At 55.2% G+C, this 25,000-nt stretch overlaps 1 protein-coding gene across 5 annotated transcripts in view; it reads left to right on the top strand.

The window, feature by feature from the left end:
- The window catches only part of EBF3 (EBF transcription factor 3), a 123,082-nt gene that overhangs the window by 80,017 nt on the left and 18,065 nt on the right, over nucleotides 1-25,000 (top strand). For all 5 annotated transcript variants that reach the window (XM_077126418.1, XM_077126417.1, XM_077126415.1 and 2 more), the window contains exons 7-10: nucleotides 3,216-3,297; nucleotides 6,748-6,865; nucleotides 12,231-12,361; nucleotides 12,818-12,944. In XM_077126418.1, the coding sequence (XP_076982533.1) occupies nucleotides 3,216-3,297; nucleotides 6,748-6,865; nucleotides 12,231-12,361; nucleotides 12,818-12,944 (458 nt within the window). The remainder of the gene's footprint in view (nucleotides 1-3,215; nucleotides 3,298-6,747; nucleotides 6,866-12,230; nucleotides 12,362-12,817; nucleotides 12,945-25,000) is intronic.

Below are 25,000 nucleotides of genomic sequence, written 5' to 3'. Positions count from 1 at the left end.
CCACCTCTGCTTGCGTTAAGAGTTGAGCCGTGGGGCTCTGACATGGTATGACGGCCAAACTGTTCACCCTCCACTGGGCACAAGCCTGGCCTCGATTGTGTTCATGGTAAAAAAATAAAATTAAATGAAAATAGATCATTGTCCCTGTGGAAACAGGGGCCTTGGAATGCCCAGCTCCAACTCTTGATGTCAGTTGCTGGACCCAGGTGTCCACCTGCCACTGACCCTGCCAACCCCAGGGCAGGGGCTTTGGGTGCCTTCGCGGGACCGTTGTGAGCTCAGAAGAAGTGGCTGCAGCCTGCCCAGCTCAGCGTCCGTGGGGCCCTTCGTGATCCCTGCAGAAGGCGAAGGGGGAGGCTGAAGTCGAGAGTACTGAGCGCACACCTTTCCCCCTCTCCCGGCTCCCGAGAACTTTCCAGGAACCTGTGAGCTGTTTCTGAGTGGAGCATTGCTGGGGAGTTTTAGTGAGGTACAGCGGTTTGTCTTCGCTGCTGTCTTCCCCTCCTGCCTGGGAGAAACAAGTAAATAAAGCCCATATTTCAAGCTTGATTTACTCTGGTACCTACTGTGAAAGATGATGACTCTTTAGGGAAATAAAGACGGGGTCAGGGAATTAGTGTACATAATGGTCATTTTGATGATGGGCCAACAGATGCAACGAGAGACACACTGTACACAATTAAGCATAGTGTACTAATGACAGGTTAGAATTTTTATCGCCTCTCTGCGATCGAGCTGCAAATCCATGTTTAGCAGTAATAAAGAGTTTATTGGTGCTAAAGGCAAAGATTTTCTGACATAGGAAAGATTTTTCCTTTCATAACAAGAGTATTAAATCCTTTGTGTACCAGAGTCTGGAAGTGAGATATGTAAAGTGGTTGTCAGATACTTCTTAGGAAAAAGCCAATTAAAGGGTAATTGAGTAAGGGATGAGAATTACCATTTGACTTCACATGTCGGGCATTCGATTCCCTCGCCCCTCCCCAAACATCCTGGTAGCGCGTCTCGCTGAGCATGTCCTGGTTAAAGGCTCAGAGCGCCCTCCAAGCGTTCCGCGGGGTCAAGGCACTCCCGGCCGCACCACGCAGCTGCTTTCTGGGGGCCAGACCTGCACCCTCGAGTCAGATGCGAGTGGCTCGAGGGCGGGAAGTGGGCGGAAAGCGGCAGCTCCGGGGGATCCTGGGATGCAGGCGGCCTTGGGTGCCTGATGTTCCCTGGATGGCCAGCAGCAGACGTGACCAGGGATGGCCACCTTGCTGGCGGGATGGGGACAGGCGTGCAGAGAGGTCCCACTTCCTGGGGCCCTCCAAGGTCCTCGAGCTTGTAGCTGCCTTTTCTGACCCTTTGGGTAGAAACAAGCACTTCACAGGCCTCTCCAGACACGAGTGCAGGTGTGCAGCCGCCAGGCCCTCCATGCCTGCCCGGGACGCCGACGGGCCACGTCTGCTGCTGACCCGGGGAGCCTCAGGCCTCACAGGGACGCCCCTCCCGGGCGGCCCCCATTTAGGAACTCTCTAGAACTGCTCCCTCTCTCGGAGGTAACAAGGAGCAGGTAAAAAGACATCTAGGAGTTGACGGGGCAGGGCCCCAGGCGCAGGAAAGCGCCCGCAGATGGTCACGTGCAGCCACCCCCGATGGCCCCCGGCCCGCGTGTGCGTGGGAGACGAGGCGGGCGGCTGTGTGCGGCCTAATTGCGCCGCGTGGCTGTCCCCGAAGTGGACACCTAATTGCCTGACAGGACCATAACTTCGCGGCGCCCTCACCTTGTTAGGCGCCTTCTGATGTGGCGCCAGTGCGGCGCGGCGCAGGTGTGGCTCGTTCCCTCTCCGCGGAGCGCGCGCTTTAATTGCACAGTGGTTGTTAGGAAAAATTGGTGGGTGGAATATCAAGTGACTTCTGTACGCCGATGGCAGATGGTGCGAGCATGCCGCTGGATAGGTGAGGCGAGTTAATGAAAGATGCAAATTGTGGCCTCAAGTAGCCAGGCCTCGTGGCCGGTGAGGGAATGCAGCCCGGGGGCCGCTGCGCTTTCCCCCAGTCTGCTTTCTCAGGCCGGCCGAGGCTCATTCCCGGGTTGGGGAGACGGTTAGGGGCACAGCCTTGGGCCGTGGGGTCTGTTCATCTTCTGGGCTCGTGGTCGTCAGCCGAGAACACTGAACGTCAGCTTGGGCTCAGGGAGTCCCGGGTCACGTCGGACGCCACGCACAGTCCCCACGTGGGACAGCATCCTGAGGGGCCGTTCTGGGGATGGCACTGCTGGGCAGCGAGCCTAGATGCCGGCCGGGGCCCCCACCCTGGCTCACGGTGCCCCACATCGAGACCGAGTGGCACGGTGGCAAGACCCCTGCTCCCCCGTGGCTGGCGGGGGCCTGGGTCCCGAGGGCATACTTCCGGGTGTGAGCGGGAACTTCTGCCTTCGTTCTCTGAGCATGTGGAGAGGAAGAGGACAACATGGTGATGCTTGTGTCACGGCATCTGAGCCCCTCATCGGGGCCCCTGAACCTTCCTCCTCAAAGCACAAAGGCCAGTCGTGGCAGGAAACAGAAAGCAGCAGTGCTGCCGCTTCCCAGCTCTCTGCCCAGGCAGCCGGGCAGTTTCCTTACCCTACCGGGCCCACCAGGAAATCACCCTTAAAACGGCACCTCCCGAGTCCTTTCTCCTCTTAAGTGTTGTACGTGTTATAGCTTTCAGGACCTCCTGGAAGGCATGCTTGCTTGGGTGCTGATGTCCTCTGGGGCTCGGGTTGCCAGATGAAATACAGGCCATATGGTTCAATTTGACTTTCGGATAAATAACAAATCATTTCTGTTTTTTAGTATTGGTATATACTTCGGGATGTATCTGCACTGAGAAATGATTTGTTGTTTATCTGCAGTTCAGATTTGGCTAGGTGTCCTTCGTTTATATTTCCTGAATCGGGCAGCCCTGTCTGGGGTGGATGTTGCCCCTGTATTAATGGCTGGATGTGCAAAGACCCAGGCAGGAAATGGCAAATCCCAGAGTCACAATTGTTAACAAACTTGAAAATCCCAAATGTCCAAAATGTTAAGCAAATGCAGTTCGTACCTGGGGATGTTTTCCGCTGGCCCTTGCACCCAGGCCGACCTGCTCCCTTAACGTCCACCCCCACCCATTCCTGTTCAAGAGTTTCCTTTACAAAGTTTGTGTCTTCTGTCTGATGAACCTAACAAGTGTCCGTTTTTGTATTTTTATAGATTCTTTCTAAAGTTTTTCCTCAAGTGCAATCAGAACTGTTTGAAGAATGCAGGCAACCCTCGAGATATGCGGAGATTCCAGGTACACACCTTTAACAGAAGTGCGGGCCGCAGGCCTGATGTTCATAATTGAATTCTCTGAGTTGGTAATGGTTGGAAAAGACTCTTTGGTCCTTCAGGGGCTTGGGAGGAAGCCAGGAGTGGTTCACATGGTTAAGAATTTAAAGAAAATGCTTTAAATATGATGGGGTGTCTCAGGCCCCCCAATTCCTTGAGTCCCGCCCTGAGCTGTCACACACTGAAATTAGCCCTGGCTCGTTTCCCAAGGTGAGCGCTCAGGTGGGCACACAGCGGAATGCTGAGGGGGCTGCAGAATGTCCCGGAATCCGAGGAAGTGAAGGCAGGCTCGCTCTGACATTCACACGTGATGCGTCTGACATCTGCGGCCAGGCGGCCATTTAAAATTCTTTCCATCGAAGGCCTCCTAACACGAGCATCCCGTTGGCCCGATTGCTTGACTGGAGTTGGGAGCTGTGCGAAGATCTTCTCTTAGGGATTTACTTAGTGGGTGGAATCGTCATGCGCCTGTGGGATACGCCCCAGTCCCCGGGTGCTGTGCCTACCTCAGGCCCCTGCTCGAATTCCAGGACGTTTCCCTATCTGAACTTCTCCCCCTGAAGTTCACACGGGACGTGCTTCCTTATTTCATATGCTCCACACCCCGGCTGCCCTGTGTCTCAGGGTTTCTTCCAAGAAGAGGACAGGGGCTGGCAGGGTACAGGGTGAACGGGACAGGATTCATGTTTTCTTGCCTCTGGGAGTGACGAGAACATTATTAGCGATGGGAGGGAATTCTGCACACGTGGTGGGTTGTTTAGTAGCAGTGGTATTCTTGGGGGACATGGGCAGGCTCCCAGAATTGAACCCAGGTCTCTGGTAGGGCAGGCAAGAGTTCTGCCACTGAGCCACCATTGCACAACTCTCGTGGTGGGTTATTTTGTCACCTTTATTTGTAAAAATATTCTGGACGGGGACACCAAACTGCTGCTGGTAACCACCCTACCAGAGGGGAATTTGGCCAAAGTGGCGACTAACGGAGGCCAGTGGAGAGCCCCGAGGCCTGCCAGCTCAGACGAGTCACCAGTTGAGTCTTATTTGGAATTGAGACTTTTTGACTGTCCAACTAGCTCAGAGTGTTTCTCGGAAGCTTGCCTTATGCTCAAGCCCTTTAGTGAAACGGGTGCCATGTCTGTAGGCCCAACCAGCCCGTTGAAAAAGTGGGGTCTCTGGGCTCGCCACAGCAGTGCTCCGTAGTTGGGAAAGTGCTCCTTCCAAACAGCTGGACCGCGCATGCATTTCTCATGCCTCTCAGCGCCACGAGGCTCTGGTGATATCGATCCATCTGAGCGGGGCGGAAGGTCACAGCTGGACGGAGTGGCCGCGTCCTCTTTGTCTCGCTGATGAGTGAGCAGACCGTCAGCCACAAGCAGTCGTGGGTCAGCCCTGGGGCCCGCAGTTCTGGAAGGACTTCCTCTGGTCTCTCAGCTAACCGCCTTGCCTGTTGGAAGGTGTAGCTGGGTGTCAGGCCTTAGCCGGTATTTCCGTCCCGTTTCCTGGTCTCAGCACCTTTTGGTGGTACCGCTCCGGGGCCGGCCCAGGCCCAGAAACAAAGCACAGCTCGGCAGCTTTCTTCTTTCTTTTGCTGAGCTGTGCTATTTTTCCTCCGTGGCTGACCTATATGTGGATGACGGAGCAATGACGGTGCTTTCCCTTTTTTGCTTTCACCTTTTCCTGTTTCTTAAACATATCATGGTCTAGGGAACTTAGAAAGGATCCAGTCCGGGCCTCAGTGTTACAGTTACGGGCTGTGGCCTCACGCTCAGCAGCTGCATTGGCAGCTCTCATCCACATCCAGGGGGGCCTGGTGGGTGGGCTGCTGGGAGGGCCCCGGGTGACCAGAGGCCTCGGTGGCCAGGCCCTGGGCATGGGCCCTGGTGCAGAGCAGCACCCCTGCTGCCTCCCCTGCTGGTGGCGGACGGTGAGCAACGGTGAAAACAGGAGCTGCAGAAACATCTGAAGTTGGATCTGAAGACATTGACGGCAGCACTGAAAACATTCCTTCGTGCAGATGGGCCTGAGAGAGTCAGAACCCCAGCCATCGTCAGCCCTGCCCAAAGAGCGAGAAGTACCCAGAAAGCCACTCCTGATGAGGGAACTTTGGGTCCTGCCCTTGCTCCCCAGTCGTCTACAAGAACCTGAGATTTGGGTTAAAAAATCCATTATTCACAGATGTGTCCACATAGAAGGGGTGGCTTTGGCTCCTCACAGGTGGCTTTATATGGCATGCCTGGACAGGCCCAGAACTCGCAAGGAAGACACATGTTGCCCAGGACCCTTTGCATCCCACCCCTCACCCCCTGCGGGCTCAGACTGCACGTGTCTCTGTAGGGTTGGGGTTCCCGAGGGAGGGGATAGAGACCTGGCTGAGTCTGACCTGACAGGGACAAAAGTCCAGGCTTCCCTCATACCAAATCTCGACCAGACTCCTGCAATCTTGCTGCCAGCCGCCCGGCCTTGCCCTTCCAGCTCTCTGGAAGTGATCCCGTGGTCTCCCACTGTGGAAGGGATGCCTCGAGGCCATGTTGTGTCTCCCGTTGGGTGGTCTGTGACCACGTGCTGTTTCCGGGAGCGTGTCATGAAGTCACCTGGGAAAGTGACCGGGTCCCAAGGTGGCCCTGGGTGCTCCTGTGTGCACTTCTTCTGGACGCAGCTGGAACTGCAGGAAAGCCTCTCCATCATCTCCCCCAATGCCACACACAGAACCTGGACTTGACGGTTCACTCGCAGAGAAAGGACGGAGTCCGTTGGCTGATGGTCCCAGGGCCCAAAGCCCTGCCAGTGAACTTGAGAAAGGAGGCTGTTCCTGGACTGAAAGCACTTTCACTGTTCATGGTCAACGCTGTCTTTTCAGATGCAAAAAAGTTCACTATCAGACATTAAATGCATTTGCAAAATTGACCCTGAGATCACTGATGATAGAATGTGGCCCTAGGAGGGCCTCTGGCTTCTGAAGCCTTTTTTGGCAACTCAGAATCCTCACAACTCTTCACGGGAGGACAGTCTCAAGTGAACACATTTTAATTAGATAAACTATCTAATCAATACATGAGCAGATCAATCAAAACAGCAGCTTTAGAGTGAGTGGCTAGGGGTGTTTCCACAGCTAATGGCTAGAAGACTATTTCTCTGAATTGAATTCACTTGTTAGTAGGAAGGAGACTAAACCGTAATTAGTGTACCAGGTTTTGAAGAGCAGCAGTCTTGAGTCCAAATAAAACCAACCAAACAAACAAAAAAACCCCACCCACCATTAGTAGCCCAAAAAGCCGTGGGTGCGCCTCAACCAGTGGGAGCATTTCCAGGGCCACTGCAGTTTTCCTTGGCTCTGCGATGTTTGTGGTTTTGTTTGGCCTAACGAGTGGCTGTGCTCTCCTCTGCCGACTCAATTTTCACGTCGCCTTCGTCTTCGCAGGTTGTTGTGTCGACAACAGTCAACGTGGATGGCCACGTGCTGGCGGTGTCTGACAATATGTTTGTTCACAACAATTCCAAGCACGGGAGGCGGGCGCGCCGCCTCGACCCGTCAGAAGGTACGGCTCCTTCTTATCTGGAAAATGGTAGGCACATGTTACATGTCTTTATTTTTTATTTGCGATGCTTCTTTTCCTTTGCACCATCCTTTTTCGTTGGTTCCCATCGAGTTCCTGTGGCCAGGTCTGAGCGCCTGTCGGCGAGACCTCCAGGCCTTCTCCCGCAGGCAAGGAGGGGACGGAGCCCCTCTTTCTCCCATAACTCTGCCTTCCCACTCGCCTTTCCTGCCGTGACCTCCACTTCTTTCTCAGTTTGTTTGTTTCTGAGCTTTATTTTGCATACAGCATTTCTTGCCGTTTTCCTTTGTGTGGTTTTCTTTGGGCTTGCCCTGAGCCCCCATCCCGAGACCTGTTCCCAGACAGTTTTTTGTGCACCTTGCAGTAGATGGCCACAGACCTGGTGCAGGAGGCTGGGACTTGACCGGGAGGGGCACTTCCTGTCCTGGATGGTGTGTGCACACAAGTGTGTGCTTGTGCGAGGGACTGAGAAAGAGCGAGGGGTGCTGGGGGGAGAGGACAAAGAAAAACCAGCATAAAATGTTTTTGCCAAATGCTTCCACGTGACTGACCTTGTATTTTGCTTGTTAAAAGAAGAGCACGAGTGAGGGTCATAGGTTGGGGAAAGTGTTCTTGGACCTTTCTACAGAGTTCAGAAAACCTCAGCTTGGGCTGGGCCTTTTGCCAGGTCCCTCCCTCCACGCCCTGCTCCATGCTTCTGCCTGGTGCCCGCAATTGAGCACATCCCCTTTAGAATAAGAACCATTTCCCTCTGTTAAACTTCCATAATCATCATGAGATTCTCACCAGCGTGAGTGGTTGAGAAGCGATATATTGTTGTTGTTTTTAAAGTGAATGGCGAACAAAACGGCATGGTTAAATCTTTTCGAGCAAACAGCCCATAAAACTAAACGGTTTTAAGACAAATCCCTGCTACCGAGGTCAGGCCTGCGGGAGCACACATGAGGCAGACGACGCACGCTCAGGAAAGTGAGTGAAGCGTGTACAGATTACCCGAATGAAATATGATTCAGGCCGAAGATCTGGAAGACAATTTATGAATCTGCTGTGGTCCACAAAAATAAACTAATTTGTTTTTCTACGTTAATGACTAAGGTATAAGAGAACAAAAATATAATAATTAAAGGTCGCCCTGGGCACCAGAGAATTAGAGGCTGTGACGTGTTGTTTGTCTCCTGCCCGTGCACTGAAGGTAGGTGTGGGCTGTGCTTAGCAACCATCACTAATGAGGTTCACAATTAAGAGGGGTGACTCTCGGGCCTCCGTTTCTGGCCTCCCCTGAGAGCCCGTGCTCCGAGCACTAGGTTCAAGGAGGCGGCCCAGCCTGGTGGTGGTGAAGCCGCAGTGTGGGTTCAAAATCAGCCTCTTCTAATGAGCTATTATGATCTGAGCAAGGCACAAGTATTTATTTTTATAAGTAGCATGAAAAAGCATCTGACTGTAAGCAGAAAATGCGGCATTTAGGAAAATAAAGGCCACCTGTGGGTACCTTGGAGCTAAAACCCAATGAATCAGAAAGGAGTTGCAGAAGCGGTCTTGCTCAGGTTTTTATTTTTTATGTTTGTTCCTCCGTGTTTTCTCAACATCGAACTGAGGCATTTAAATAACTCTCTCACACAGGAGATGGAAATACCTTGCTCCACCCCAGTGGAGAGTGAGTGAGAGTGACAGAAAGCTAGGCCTCTGCCAAGAGGTGGCTCTGAGAGCTAGCATATACAGGTCTGCAAGAAAAGGCATTTGTCGTAAATAGTAACTTTTTAAATTAATGCCCCAGTTCTCAAATACCCTAAGGGAAAAAAAAAAAAAGAAAAAGAGAAAGGAAAAGCCAGCGCTCTCTCCTGGGTGAAGATGTACGCCTCTATGCGTCCGTCATTTCCTGAGAGAGTGGACAGTCAGGAAGTTCGCTGTGACACCTGGCCGTTTCCCTCCTCCCGCCCGATTCTTGTGGGGGCGAGGGGAGGGGGGTTGTACACTGATCACTCACTCGCCCCACGTTCTTTAACGGAAAGTGTCCCCTAAGCTCCGGCTCTGGGCTCAGGCGTAGCTTCTCCTGGCTAACACCTCATTATCCAATCGTCTAATATTCCCCAGCAGTGTGTACACACTCAGTGATGGTTTCCAAGTAAACTAATTCCCCCTGCTGCCGCTGCGGGCGCCTGCCACCGAGTCCTTTGAGCTCACAAAAAGCAAGGCAAATTATTTACAGTATTGAACACAGGCGAGGGGAAACAACGCCTCCACCTTCCAGCAGTCGGACTCGGGCTTTCATTTTTCCCCTTGTCCCTCCCCCCCCCACCCCCGCACGACTCTAGCCCTGCTTCAACCTGACGCGCGTGGCGCCCAGCGCCCGGCCGCGGAGCAGCGATTTGCATGCCAAGTGGGTAATGCGGTTAGGTTTATGCAATAACGACAACTGAATCCCGGCTGCGGGGCTTTAGCGAGTTAAAGGGAACAGATGGCCCTAGGAGAGGTAAAAGGTATAATCCTATCAGCTGGAGTATCAGCCAGCCATCTGGACATCCTAAGCACAATTACAAGACATTTTAGCAGGCAGAACAAAGAAGTCTTCACGAGGCAAGATTGGGCCTGTTTGAGTGCTGCAATATTGTGAATGCAGAGGAAGGCGGCGAAGGCTGGGACACGACTCGGCAGTGCGTGCGCGTCCCGGGGACTGGGCCGGGGGCTGTTTACCCACAGGAGTCCGGCTCTCGTAGAGGGACCCCGAAAGAGAGAAAGGGAGACCGTATACGGGGGTCAGTCACATGGGTGGCCTGGCCTTCGCTCTTTGAAACCCTCACGTCCACCTGGGCAGCTGAGGGGAAGCGTCGAGGGTGCTGGGGGAGGAAAGCAGGGTGCCCTGCGCCGAGAGCTGAGAGCAGGGCGCGCTCGCCTGGCAGCTCTGCAGGACCGATGCCACGCCTCCTGGCAGCTCCGGGCCTCGAGGCCACACGGGGAGACCACAGGCGGTGCCCGTCCCCAGGGGGGCTTCCCGGAGCCTGGCTCCTGTGGGTCCCCGCCCCAGCACGCCCCCCGGCCCAGCCCGGCTCCTGCTCCCGCTCTGCCACCTTCAGCCGCAGTGCCCGGCTCCCTCATCTGCTTGAGAGTGTGGTGCACGTATATCATTAGATCTCCAGCGCCGTGTGTGTAATTCATTTTGCCGTGGTTCCCACTGAACACATGTTCCCTCTCTATATGTGCATTGAAATGTATGCAAATGCAGGCGGAGGCCGGCTGCCCGCGCTGGCTTTCTGTGGGGAAGCACCACGAATTCCGAGGCGATGTGGGGTCCGCTGGGCCACAGCTGCCAGATAGCAGCCCCTTGTGCGTGCAGTAGATCCTGGATTTTTTTTTTTCCTTTCTCACCTCCAAAGTAAATTTGTTTACTGTAATTTTTTTTTTTTGTGAATTATTTGCCATAATTGGCTGTGCTGATGAAGGTCACCCCCTTGGAGGAGAGTTGTCAGTCTTTAGAGAGCTGATCCTTTTCAAATGCTCTCCATGCAATTAAGAAAAGCAAATGTCACTCGGAAGCCTCAGAAATGAAAATTTGTATGAACTTATTAGCATGAAGTCAACAGTGCTAGTTAAGGGCAAGTTCCCGGTGTGTGCTCTGTGCCTCTGCTGTGGCGGGGATGCCCGTGGAATGAGCAAATATAACCCCCTCTAGTCCGACAGCAAAGCAAACAAAGAGTGGGGCATGCCTGCCGCGTGCTAAACAACAATAGCTAATGGTGATTAACTAGACGGGGGCTGCAGGGCTGCCTCCCACCACGGGAACCCACGCCACGCGGGCTTCTGGAAGGCTCCACTTAGGAGCACAGGCCGCGGATCGGAGCCTGAGCCCAAGAGGAGGGGCTGTCTGAGGCTGGGGGTCGAAGAGGTCTTGAGGTGCCCCATGGGATGCACTCTTCTCCAGACGCAGGGCGATGGGACTCCGCAGGCAGGAGGCTGGGGGGTAGTCAGGGTGAGCCCCTACTCGTGGACCAAGCTGAGGGGTCCCTTTTAGGATGACAATTCAGAAGGTGGTTATGGCGATGGGTGAGCACCAGATTTGCTGGTGTCCTGGGCTCTGGGGGGAGGCCCTGCTCTGTGGCTCGTGTTCACCCCCACGTCCCCACGGATCCCCACCCCCAGTAAAGCCCAGAGGATGTCGAGGCCTTAGCCCCAGGGTGTGAGTGTCCCTGACCTCAGGGTGTCCAGGGCTTGGTGTGGGGGCTTCCTCCTCCCCCTCGGTGTGAGGCCTGGGGTCTCCCGCAGTCAGGGGTCTGACGCTGCCTACTAGCTTTAGTGAGGCCTGGGTACATCCTGGGGGCTCACCGTGTCACGACATAGGCCTGAGCCCTGCCAGACCGAGGCCAAGGCCAGTCCACCTGGGCAACTGAGGAGGCCCAAGTGTCCCAGGCCTGGTCGAGCGGCCCCTGCAGGAGGGAGTGAGCTGCCCTCCGCCTGCCCCAGGCCCGGCCACGCGTGGCTCCTCTGCCTGGGGTCTGGGCACAAAGGATCATCACAGGCGGCCGACTAGGCTGCAGCACTGCGTGGGAGGCGCTGACCGAGGTGCGGACAAAGCAGGCCTCTCTGGGCCCTGGTCCGGCCCGGCCTCCGCGCTCAGCGGCTGGTGGCCTGTGTTGAGCCTCCCGCAGGCCTCCCGGCCCCTCTCCCCCTCTCCCCCTCTGCTGCTGCCCACCCCCCCCAGCAGGGCCGCTCGGGGCTGGCCTGGAGCCCCATTGTAATAACTCATGCAAATGTGAGGACTCCAGAGACAAAGGGAGGGTAGGCTGCGGCTGGGGAAGCCTGTCGACAAACAATGTTAGATGTAAAATGTGTACCTTTGACAAAAGTATTAATATAGTGCTTTTGAATTTTTTTTTCCTGATGAAAAGTGAAAAGTAGTAATTGTGGAGTGACAGAGGAAAATGAAGTTTTGAACCAAAAGGCAAAGTTCGCGGATGAAAAAACCCAACCCAATTAGCTGCTTATGAGGAATCGAAATGCAAGGCATTTGCTCTCCCATCTCCAGGAACAACCTCTTGATTGGCTCTGCTCAGATCTGTGCCGCAGAGCAGATAAATCGACATGCCATGTGCATGCGATGCTTAATCATTTGTAATAGTCATATTTGCCCTGACACATAATTTGCTATATCAAGCCGTTTTTTTTTCTTGCTCACTAGTATTCCGCAGCTCGGCCTTTGCTTTATAAAACATTGAATAGTTTGTTTTAAACACATCAACATGCTGATGTACGGTTGCCCTCTGCGCGTGGCGGCGGGCCTGGCTGGCGGTGGGCAGCGTAGCCTGGGTGGGCCGGCCGGGCACTCAGGCCCCCGCTCTCTGTCTTGTGTGGGCAGCGACGCCGTGCATCAAGGCCATCAGTCCCAGTGAAGGCTGGACCACGGGCGGGGCCACCGTCATCATCATCGGAGACAACTTCTTTGACGGCCTACAAGTTGTGTTCGGGACGATGTTGGTGTGGAGTGAGGTAAGGCGCGGGGCCACTGTCCGGAATGGCCCTGCCTGCTGGCAGCAGCGCCTTGACCCGGGGGCCCCCGAGCCATCTCTTGCTAAAGCTCCCAAGGTGTCCGTCCACACGTGGAGATGGACTCCCCATTAGGGGGTGCAGAACGCACCCCTGCCCCATCCCATGGGGTGGAAACCAGCCCTGGGGGTCCCTGTGTGCCCTCAAACATCTAATGCTGGAGTCACGAGGGGCAGGGTGGGGGAACGCATGGTGGCAGTTTTCCTGAGTGATGCCTTGTGGCCTTTCCTGCAAACCAACAAGCTGTTTGCAGAGACTCCCTTAAAGGGCGCTGTCGATCCCAGGTCTTGGGTTGGCAGCCAGGAGGGTGAATTCCAAGAGCATGGCCATGATGTCCAACGGCAGTGCCCACCCTCTGGCCCACTCCCTGAGTGCCTGTTCCCTGTGTGGTTCCTGTAGCTGATCACCCCCCATGCCATCCGAGTGCAGACCCCGCCGCGACACATTCCCGGAGTTGTCGAAGTCACCCTGTCCTACAAATCCAAGCAGTTCTGTAAAGGTGCTCCTGGGCGGTTTGTCTACACCGGTGAGTGCACATTTCCAGTTTTTACGGTACATGCTTCTGCAGGGGGGTGGGGGTGCTCCCTGGGCCCCCGGTTGGTTGTGGTCAGGGGTGCAGGCTGAGTGTGCTGCCCGGGACAGGCGCAGCACCACCTGGTGTGGGGGCCCTCCTGACCGCAGGCCTGAGCTTTCCTGCCCGTAAACCAGGATGGGGTGGAAGGGAATTGTCAGGCACAGCGCCACCCTGTACTGTCGTGAGTGTGGCCGCTGTGTGCCGGCTGCGTGCCGAAGAGCCCCTGTGCTTACCTGGCCACTTGGTGAGCTGTCCTGGGATGTGGTTGCCTTTGAAACGGGGGCTCAGGGAGGTTATGCCATGTGCCCCGGGACACACAGCCAGGAAGGAGGGGTCTCCCCTTAATAGCCGGGACCCTGTCCGGGGTCTTGTACCCTGCCCTGCAGGCTGGTGACCCAGGGACCGGTGTGCTGCTCACAAATGGCAGGCACAGTTGTTTGCGACTTGGAGTTATTGCGTACATCGCTGGGCCCTCACAGGTGCTCACGCCCAGATCCATTGGAGGTGGCTGTGAGGGAAGGTCTTATGTAAGCTTCATCTCAGGCGGGTTTGCATGTCGATTTCTAACTCAGCCAGCTCCAAGAATGGTAACGTTTGAGAACCGTTTACACGCCGGGCAGCCTCCACCCTACTCCGCAAGGAGGAAAGAGGCGCAATCCTGGTGCTTGTGGATTTGCGATGGTGAAACTGCCTGCGAGTCGAGCAGACGGGCCTGAGCGGGGGTCCTTGGGGGGCCGCGGGGCGTGCAGTAGGAGGTTGGGAGGCATGGCCCCCTCGGCACCTCCTCTGTCACTAAGCGTGGGGATGACGGGGAGCAGGGTGGTCCCCGCAGGACGGGGTCCTCTCTGTCTAGGGCGGGAGGGTGTGGAGGTCTCAGGCTGCTCTGCTTTGGGATCCGATGGAGCAGCTGCGGTTCCTCAACCACATCCCTGCTTAGGAAGGCCTGTGCGAAGGGCAGTGTGACTTCTACTCACTGTCATCCCCTGGGGTGCACCAGGGTGGGGTTCTCCAAGAAAGCCAGGGCTGCCGGGTCGGCTGCCAGGTGGGCTACTGGGAGGGCGGCTGGGTGGACTGCCAGGGCCACCTCCAGTCGCTGCTGGGGAATGGCAGCTGGTCCCCATGGGACACACACGCTCACGGGAGCTGCTGGGTGCCGCCCCTCACCCCATCCCTGGAGTCAGGTGCTGTCGGTCTCCTGGGAAGACCGAGTTGGGGAGGGGCCTAGCCCCTCGTGTTTTGAGTGCCCTGTTATGTTATAAGGTGAAGACACGTCAGAACAGTGATGCCAGCAGGGGCCTCCCAACTCTTCACGCGGACTTCGCATGCATGCGCTTTGACTGTGCAGAATTGCTCCGATCTGGCTCACTTGGGGGGGGTCAGGTGTGAGCCCCCACCTGGGGCCAGTGTGGCCTCTGAGAGTCCTCGTCGTGGTGCCAGGCTCACGGGACGCTGTCCTCGTGCTCCTTGCTGTGGCTGAGACACAGCTCTTGGCCTCTGCCCGTGGACTCTGGGCACAGAGCCAGCTCCTGCAGGCTGTGGCGCCCTGGTGGGCACCCCCCCTCCCCCCAGGACCAATTTAGGTGCCATGTCGGCTCCGGGCCCCGGGTAGAGGGCGGCCACCGCAGGCGGCCCCTGGGGTTTCATCTCTGTTGGGGTTGGTGGAGATCACGACCGGGTCCCAAGTTCCCTTGTCGTTCACAGACTGCATCTGGGCGGTGGCAGGCCTGGGGTCCTGTGTGGGGCCCCTTGGTGAGCTCCTGGATCCGAGCTTTGTCCTGGCCCGTCGTGCTCTGCGTACTTGACCAGCAAGAGAGGGTGGACGCGTTGCCTGTCGTGAATCCCGACTCGGAAATCCTGGTGGGTGGGGCGCCTCCCACGGACGCGTCCTGAGCTCAGGTCACTGCGCGGACCAGCCTCTTGGGATGGCCGCACGGGTGCTGGTCCCACGGGCGACCTCCTGTTCACTGGCATCTTCTGAGAAGGAATAGGTGACAGAAAGGCCCGCTCCTGCCCTCGCCTGCCTGCTGGTGCTGAGGACCCTGCGCGGCCCCCGGAGCAGGAACGTGGGGCCCGGAGCCCGAGCTTATGCCACGGTCGAGCATTCGCAGACTGAGCGGGCAGGGCAGCCGCCGAGGGGCCGGGGACCTGTGGCAGTGGTGGCCGGCAGAGGCACGTTCCCGCCAGGCCCGGGGCGGGCCCTGTCCTGGGCGTTTGTTGTTGCCCCTGCTGCAGCCATGGGTGGGGGGTGGCCAGCGTGGGGGGGGGGGCGCTCAGGCCTCCGCCCGTGGGCATCGCGTCCGGACTCCAAGTTCATGGGTGTGTCCCCCATGGAGCGGCCCCCGGCAGGGCTGCCTTCACAACGCTCACCCTAGCTGGGGGTCGGGAGGAGGTTGTTCTTGGCCCCCCCCACACACCCCATCGTTAGCGGGAATATCCATTTCAAACGCGGCGTAAGGGATACAGGGGCTCTCCAGGCCCAGGAGCAGAGGAAAGGTGGGGTCGTAACCTGTCTGACCTGGAAACTTGTGTCTGATTTGCACTGCCCTGAAATTGACGGGGACGACGAGATAATCGCCGGGAACTAGGCTCGCCCAGCGGGCTTCCCGGTGTGGACGCGGCAGCCCCTGCGGGCAGCGCACCTTCCCCGGGCGTCTGTTTCCCATCAGTGTCCCCGGGACCCAGAGGCAGCTGGGACACTCCTCGCGTTTAACCTTCCCGCCGAGCGGCCGCGGGGGAGGGGATGCCGGCTGGGCCTGGAGAGACGCCGCACAGGACTTAAATGGTCTGTTTACAGTGATCTGGAAAACGCCAGATTTTTCAGGCCCAGGCCCCATTAGTCAACCCCAGTGGAGGCTCTGCGGCTGCCCTCCCTGGAAGCAGAGTGGCCGAGCCTCATCCATCCAGGCCTTTTTGCCGGCTGCTCTCAACTATTACAAAGATACAATTACCTTGGGAGGCCGTGGCAGCTCAGTTGATTAGCACGGTGAATTAAAAGAATGCGTCACAAATGACATGTCCAGCTCCCCCGTACTAGCCCTCTGTATTCCCAGCGTGCCTCACCCCTGTTGTAAGGAGGTCAAAAATTAGAGAGAGAGAACAATTTTCGAGCAGCTAGCACTTAGGGGCAGAATTAACAATCACTCTGTATGTAATTGCCAGTTAATAGTAAATTGCCTTCTAGACTGTAAAATGCAATATAAACTGGTGGGCACCTAAAATTAAATTAATGAGATATTTGCTGCATTTAAAAGTGAATCGTGCAAATTAATAACTGAGTGCAATGCTTGTTTTAATATTTGCCTAATAGTGTATCATTTGCTTGTTTAATAATAATTAAAATACACCCTGAATATCCTACCTGAGAAACTCGGCATATAGGCCGTTTGAGCAGTTGTACATTCATAATTCCACCAGTAGAAACACATCAGATTGTTAGGAGTAATAAAAGAAGTTATTTTTAAAATTAGAATATAAGCATTATGGTGTTATTCGATTAAGACAGATTGGAGTTTGTGTGCTTCTGGTTGACGTTATGTTGTAGCGAAAAGGTCTGTAGATGCATTTTCAAGTGTGCGTCGTCATCCCTGCGGTTCGCACGCACTTCCGGTGTCCACTTCTGCCCGAGCGACAGGGAGGAGCTGGAGCCGGAGCGGGTCAGTGGTGGCTGGACGTCCGGGTGACTTCACTCACTGGGCACCCCTCACCTTGGCCCCGTCCACCTGGAGCTGGTGGACCCTACTCGTTTCGGAGATTTCTTTTGCTCAGTTAAAGAAATGATCACAAGTGACCGGGAGTCTACATGGGTGCAACAGACCCAACCCAGGCACTGAACACGAAGTTGGCATCCAGAGTGGACGCGGAGAGGGGCCCTGCCTGCGGACACGTGGGCCGTGCCCAGTCTGCAGTGCATTTGCTGGACGGGAACATAAAGCGGTATCTTTGCACCCAGATGTGCACTCCGGTTCAGGCTGATAAAATCATCGCTCGCCCATTAGTTGCTGTCTCTGTTCTTTCTGATGCAGTATTTTCTGTTTTGCTTCATTGCTAAAAGTCAGGTCACACCTAAAAGGGGTTCACCGTGTCAGGGGTGGGGTCACACGTCTTCGGGGGTGCTGAAGTGGCCCCTGAGTTGCCACCATGTCCATGCTCAGGTGCTGGATGCTGAGCCCTCCGCGCCGCGCTGTGGAAGGCGCTGGCGGTTCTGAGTGTAGGAAGGACCTTTGGTGTGGGCCACACCGTCAGCAGCGCCGTGGCGGGCCGCGGAGTCCATCGCGCCCTTCAACCACAGCCTGACCCAGCACGCCGTTGCCCAGGCCAGCGCTCTTCAAACAAATTACTTGTGTCCACAGAGCAAATGATTCCTAATTGCCTCCCACAAATCATGCATTTTTACTATGCTAAACTAAATGCTAATGCCTTCCTTAAGCGTAAACCACCTGATTATTTCCATTATAAGTTTTCAACTGCCAACACGGACATGGAGAACCCGACATCTTAATCATGGGTGCCATAGTTGGGGAGCTTTTCTGTTATAAAGTTTGTGGGCTCCTGGGCGGCTGTGCCGCTGGCCACAGTCCCGGCCACTGTCTGTCCACTGGCCCCTGCTTTCTGGCACCCCACGGCCACCCTGGCTTCCCTGGTTCACCCCCACAGTGCGGGCGTGGCCGTGGAAATCTACCAGTGACCCTGCAGGAGAGACACTCGGCTTGTCCGCCTCACTAGTGACATCAGAGGGCGACTCAGAACATGCGTTTTCAGTGTGGGCCACCTCCAGACAAACCAAAACAGAACTGGGACAAGCATCCAGAAATTCATGACGTGAACCAAACGACTTCTTTCCCCAGCCCAGCCCCACCACTGCTTGTCATCCATCTAAACGTGGCCGGTGAGCTTCGTGTCTCCATCACCCTCCCCCATTGTCTGGGCTGCTGTGGGCATGCCTCCCCCTTCACCTGGCCTCGGGTCATCTGCAGGGACCCCTGGGGCCTCGGGGGAGAGCCACGAGGAGGGGAGAGCACTTGCTTTGTGTTGCCTCCACTGCCACATCCAGCGTTAAACCAAATGAAGACCCGGCGGGCGGGCGGCAGGCTGAGCGCAGTCGGACGTGCAGCGTCCGTACAGCGTCCTTACAGGGTGGCGACTCGAGGGCCTCGGGGTCACGGTGGGCCCCTCTCCTTCCTGCCTTGGAGGAGGCCAGGAGACGGAGACACCGTTTGTGCTATTGCACAAGTAGACGATTTGTTCTAATCAGTGACACCCATTTACTAGAATTGCTTAAAATGAACTATACCTCATACAGAAATCGCACATTTAGAGAGTTCCATTCATCATCTGAAAATTGAGGGCCAGTAAACTTTTCTGTTCCTCCAGTGGGATCATAGACATGCATCAAAATGTTAAAAATGATTGGTGAGAAGGAACTGTCACCCATTTATCAAGGAAAAGAACATTATTTGCTAATTTCCCACCCTGGCTGGTGACAGGGTGCTTCGTCTTTGGACCCGCAGTGACCAGCATGCCCTTTCTGTTATTAGTACAAGTCAAGCGCTTTTGGGCTGTTGCTAACAAGACACATTTGTCTGTCATCAGAGAGGGCTTTATTTTTTCTCCAAGTGGCTGTGACCAAACCTGCTCCCTGCCTCCCGATTGGCCGCGTGAACCCGGGACCAGGAACGCACTGATAAATCACAAAGTTTTCACGTCAAGGTGAAGGTATTGACTCTGCAGCACCAAACCCGGCAAGACGTGGCGTGGGGAGATGACCATTCATCTTCCCAAAGGGACAGAAGGGCCACCCGGGCTTCATGGAGCAGCTGCGCGCGGGGGGCGGGCGGGGGCCCCTCCCCATGACGCCCACCGGCGGCCGAGCCCTGCGCTGCGGAGAGAAGCAGAGTGACTGCGAAGGGCCAATGTGGGGCGTGAGCTGCGGTGACACGGGCCAGGGGAAGCACCCGAGGGCGGTGTGGGGGGCAGATGTGGTGTTTTGGGGGCTGTTAGAAATGACCGAACCGCGATGCCAAAGCACAGCAAAATGACACAGTCAAATGCCGAGTAAAGTGGGGGTCAGGATAACGTGTAAAAGTAAAGTTATACCAAAAACGCCTCCCGCATGTTGAACTGGGAAGACTTTGGGAAGCCTCAGAACCGAGATTTCAATGGAGAACCTCAAATGGAAGAGGGCGGCTCCCAGCACCAAGCTGAGGCCCGGCCAGTCACTCTGGGGTCACAGAGGGACTGCTGAACACGAAGCTTTACTGCTTTTCCTTCCTTCAGCCCAGCGGTCGCCCCACACCCATGTGGCTGGACACGTGGCCAAATGCCAGCAGCCCAAGGTTGGGTGTCGGTCATGAGGCGTCTCCACCGTGTGAGCTGGACAGCCGCGAGGGGAAGGCCCCCCATGCTCTCACTTTAAACCTGTTTTTGAAGGTTTTTAGACCCATCCAAAAACATGTGTTCCCCAAAATCATAGCCCATGGTAAAGCCGTTCTAAAAAGTGATGGCGTGAATCAGTTGGGTCCTTTCTTCGTCATGGCAGAAGATACGAAATGAATCATCTCCAACTTCCTTCTCCCGGAGTGGTTTTTAAATGAAACAATACAAGTGGAAGGGTGTTGAGTCAGTATGTGGACTGTTCGCTGCACTAAAAAAGAGACCCGTTTTCTAACGCTCTTAAGGAGCACAGGGAGCAGCTTGGCTCCACGAGGAACCCAGCACACGCGCTCTGTGTGCGCATCACGAGTGTGTTAGATTTTAAATGCAGATGCTCCAGTGGAGAGGAGAGGCTGCTGCCGGGCCTCGTCAGGGGTGGTGACATCATCTTTGGGCATTTCTTAAAGGTACAGTATCCTGGGGCCTAGTTCCCTCCTGTCCCTCCTGGAAGCTGCCCCTGCTCTGCCCTCTTTTCGTGCCTCTCTCTCTTTCTTTCTTTTTGGGTGGACGAGCTGCCACTGGCCAAGAGAGACCAGGGCTGTGGCTTCAGCCTGCCCAGGTCTTTGTCCCCACCCCAGGCATCCAGGCAGCTTAGGTGCTTGGATTTGGGGAGATCAGAGCCCCTCTCCACCCTTTCACCCCTTGTAGTTCCCAGGAGGAGGCCCTTGACTGACCCTCCCGCCCCACTTTGTCGCGTGGGGCCCTGTGTGTCTCAGCCCAAGGACAGGCCCTGGGTGCTTGGGTGGCCACCAGCCAGGTGCTTCTGCAGCAACGAGGACGTTTACCCCTGCGTGGGAAGCCCTCTGGGTGTTTCTTCTGGTTAACACGTTCCCCGGGCAGGAGCATCCCAGGTGAGTGTTCAGATCATTGGCCTTGGCTTTGAACTGCTCCTGCCGCTCCTCTGGTGCTGGCAGTGGAGACGGCTGCATCCGGCCACCTGCCTCCAGCAGCGCACCCCAAGCCAAAGACCCCGAAGGGGCTGTGTGTCTGCTGTCATGAAAATGGCGCTTGTTTCAAAAGTCAGCCAAAGAGTGCACGGGAGACCTTGGTTCAATTCCCGGATCATGCCCCCCCCCCCCCCCAAAAAAAAGTCAGCCGAGCGCTGCCACTGTGGATGGGAGAGAGCCCTACCTCATGGTGCCTCACCAGGTGGGCCGGCGGGTAAGGGCAGCTCCGTGGTCTCATGGAGCTGCCATGCCAACGCCATCCGTGTAAACATCCAAGGGCAGACCCACATTCGACAGACGCTGCCGGGCGCTGTGTCGGGAGCCCCTGCACATCCACCTGTGGGGTTGCGCATTCCTCTTTCTCACAATCCGAATTCCATGACTGACGACATCACCTCTGTCCTTCATGCTCGGAAAATATCAGCAGATGGGAATAATCTATAAGATGGGTGGTGGCACCTGAGGGCGTGATGGCGGTGGCACCCGAGGGCGATAGTGGCGCTCACATCAACGTGGTTTGGAGTCGGCCCGTGGCATCCACGTTGGGGGGTTGCTGGATGCCCCTGTAGGCCAGTTACTCAGCTGGGTGCTGTGGAAGATCCAGAGCGGGAGGACAGCCGCCTCCGTCTCGCAGGCGCTGGCGGTTGGGGGCGCAGGGGGGTGACAGGGCGGGTCTCCTCAGCGGGGCTTCCTTGCCGTGGGTGAGCTCTCGGGGCCCAGTGCCTGCGCAGGCAGCACTCAGGAAACACCTGATGCACGAACCCCACTTACCACCCAACTGTGGAGAGGAATCAGGATGTAAAAAGGATAAAAAAAATAATCGTAGTGTGATCCTTTCTTAGAGGAGGTGGACTTCCATGAGAAAAGGAATAGATGGTGGGGGGGAGGGGAAGGGATCATGCAGAGAGAGAGAGAGAGAGAGAGAGAGAGTCCCTGGAGAGATGGCGCCGAGAGTCTGGGGGGCCAGAGTGGGGGCTGCACCCTGACGTCTGGCAGTGGAGGACAGTGGGAGCAGGGCTGGGCTGGGTGGTAGGGATGGTGGGCGTGATGGGCTGGGCAGGAGCAGCCCCAGGGGACAGGAAGGCAGGTTAGATGAGGACATGTTGGTCTTCTGGTCCCAATACAACTTGGGATTTGTGGATCCCTTGGGTGGAAACAGGTCAATTTTGCGTGAGACACATAATCCAAATCCTGTGTTCCGAGGGCTTGGCTTTTGGGGATGTCAGTATTTACATTTATCTTGGTGAGGTCTTTAAGGGGTTGTCTTAGAACTTTTGTTTTCTTTTTTGGTCTGAAAAATCGGGTTTAAAAGGTTGAAAAGGGTGAAAGAGTTGGGGGGCTGGGGGAGCCCTCTGTAGGTGAGTCTCCCTAAGTCAGAATCTCTCTGCCCTGTTCCCTCCCCCATAGCTGGTTCTGTTTTATCCATAGAACTGAAGTGATTCTACCAGCATGTTGGAAGCATTTTCATTGCTGAATAACATTCAGGCCATGGAAACCATCTCCCTCACTGTAAGAGCTGGGACATGCATTCTCATTCACGTTAGAAATGTACACTCATGTAACATTTTATATCGAGATGTAATTCACATGCCATAAGGGGCACCTTTAAGTGGTTTTTAGTCTGTCCACAAGTTGTGCAACCACCACCCCACCCAATTCCAGAACGTTTCATGTCCCCATAAGAAACCCTGCACCCACCAGCAGCCACTTTCCATCCACGCTTGTCCCTGAGCCCCTGGCAGCCACAACTCTACTTCCCAGACTCGCTGGGTTTGCAGATTCTGGACATTTCACGCAGGACGTGGCGGTGGGTGAGTGGCTGCTTTCCCTCGGCGCAGCGCCTTCTGCCTCCGTCCACACTGACGCACGAGTGGGTGCGTCGTTCTTCTTTGCTGTCGAAATAATATTCCATCGTGTGGACAGGCTGCGTTTTGTTTACCTCTCCACCCATTGCTGGGCAGTTGGGCATGATGACCGCTGCTGCTGCGAATAAGTTTTTCATGGACACGAGAAACGTCACGTTGGCTTTTGCTCCTCAAAGTTGAACATGCCACACTGTCTCTCTGCTGAGCTGCCTGTTGTTTTCAGGCAGCCCCACGGCCATGGCTCAGCACTTCTGAGCACCTCCCATGCTCTGTGCATGCAGTAGGGCAGATGCTGGGAGGGTGGCAGGGCTCTGGGCCTGCCTTCCTGGAGGAGGATGGGCCCCGAAGGGTGAGCAGACACGACGTGGAACCTGTTCCCACAGGGCGCGGCAGGCTTTGGGGGTGCGGGGGGGGGGTATCTTTGTTGCTGAGACAGGGACACTGGAGTCTCAGGAGAGCTGGGAGTGGATTGAACTTTGCAGCTTACCTCTGGGGGGAGGGGAGTTGGGCATTTTACGCTGGTTTCAAGCGCACAAATCCACTGCCTAGGAGGCTTTCCTCAAAACACGTTTCCTGGTTAGTTTTATTTTTTGTATGGGTAGGCACCGGGAATCGAACCCAGGTCTCTGGCATGGCAGGCGAGAACTCTGCCACTGAGCCACTGTGGCCCTCCTGGTTGGTTTTTAAGTCTCCTGCCCTCCAGGAAAGTCTGTAAGAGGGTTGACAATCCGGGGAAACTTGATTTTATAGCACCTGATGTCTGTATTGTGTTGACAGTGGTTTTAGCTGCTTCGCAGTAGTTCTCTGCACTCAGGGATGGAGGGTACGTGTGCTAAATCAGCCTCTGTGCGCACATGCCAGGGATCCAGTACATCTGGGGCCATTTTCCAGTCTCTGAGCTGCTGCCCAAAAGCACCCAGCGGCAGATGCCCTCCCCAAAGCCACAGCGCCGGACCCGCCTGCCTGGGCTTTCCTTCCCCGGGTGGGCCTGGTAGGTGGCGTTTCCACGCGGCTGCAAAAGCTGTAATCCAGTGTATTCTTTGAGGTATGTAAACAGAAGTGTTTGAACGCAATCCAACAGTTGTCAGCAAGGGTATTATTTTGGGAACAAGGAAGATGAGCTGTCCCCTTTCTGTGCCTGGTGTCACAGCGCAGTGCCGCCATTGCTGCCAGGCGCCGGTGAATGCAGTCCGTCCCTGCACACGAGACCCTGTTGGGCTGCCTGCTGAATACCCGACAGTGTTCCCGGTCCGGGGACGGCGGGGGGGGGGGGGGATGCTCCTGGTTTCCAATTAGAAGCCAAGTGTGGCATCTTTTCCATTTGTGGAAGATCTGCGCAGAGGGTGCCCTGTGCTCTGGGCTGGGGGGAAGGACCGAGTGCAGCCAGGGGCTCCCCCGGGCAGTTCTCGGGGCCACTGCTGGGGTGGGTGCCTCGTGGCGGGGAGCACTTCCATGAGGGGTGGGCCAGGTGCAGGAACAGGGGGTGGGCGGACCCCGCGTCATCCTGCTGGCCTGGCGCCTTCTGGTGACCGACGCCCAGAGCCCACCAAGGCCACGTGCTCCCCACGCAGGCCACAGTGCCTGGCTCACCCTGCCGAGGTCTGTGATTGAAATTCATTGCCAAATTTATTGAGAAATTAATGAGAAAAGCTGCAAAGTATTGACTTTGAGAGGAAAACACAACTCATCTCGAATGAGGAGGAAAATGCAGCAATAATTTAGCTGCTATTGATTTGTCCCTGTCCATGTATTGATCTTCATTTTACAATATTAATTTGCACCTGCAATCGGCTGCAAGGGGAACCGATTTCATTTCGTGGCGGCGTTAATGTGCAAAGCATTAGCTGCTCTTAAGAAGCGGGGGTATTACACATCGGATTGGAAAGGCAGATAGATATCTTTTGCTGCTTTTGCTTGTTACTGAAATGGACTAAAAATTAATTTTTTGTCGGACAAAATATGAAAGCAGAAACCCATCTAAAACATGGCCTCCTCCCAGCCTCCCAGGCCGCTTTTCATCCGCGCAAGGAGCCGTCACCGCCTGAAATTCCAGCCACCCTCATCATCATGCCCAGATCAGTTCAAAGTTCATGAAATTTCTATGAGCATTGATCTCGCCCCATTGATTTTTTTTTTGCAGCAGATCTTTGAAATTTTAATTTCCCGAGCATCTGAATTTCTTATAGATGAAATGCACTTGGAGGAGACAGTTGATGATAAAGTGGAGAACTTAGCATCATTTTAAAGCTGAAAAAAAGGAGGAAAAAACAGGCATTTGCAGGCTTTGTATAATGTTTTTGAGGGGGGATGATAAAGGTGCCCTGACGGGAGTGAAGTATTCAGGGGGGAGCCAAATATCAATTTTGTCTTCGGCAGCCACACATTTTTAATGCAACTTTTTATACAGTCATTTTTGAAAGAAAAGCTATCTGGAGAAACAGCGGGGCCAACAGACATTCTTCACCTCGCAATCATTTGCTCTCAGCAGTGAATATCACCTGGTCAGGTTCACCTGGTTACTTATCAGTGGGACATTTAATAACCTCAAGGTGATATAATTGCTATTGGCATTTTTCCCCCTTGGATTCAGCTGGTTAATGTGTAAACTACTTGTCAGCAAATAGCACTTTGTCACTAACACCCTCTAGAGGAACCTCTTTGTATTGAGCAATTTAATTTTACTTTATTTAATTTTTACACATTACAACCTGTGTTCATTCAGGCACGCGTGGCTCGCAGTCTGTTGGGGCAGGGTCTGGCATCCTGA

The sequence above is a fragment of the Tamandua tetradactyla genome, chromosome 13 (assembly GCF_023851605.1).
Source record: "Tamandua tetradactyla isolate mTamTet1 chromosome 13, mTamTet1.pri, whole genome shotgun sequence".
In the NCBI taxonomy this organism is placed as follows: Eukaryota; Metazoa; Chordata; class Mammalia; order Pilosa; family Myrmecophagidae; genus Tamandua; species Tamandua tetradactyla.
The sequence above is the reverse complement of the archived record's forward strand: the minus strand, read 5'-3'. Positions and strand labels throughout refer to the sequence as shown.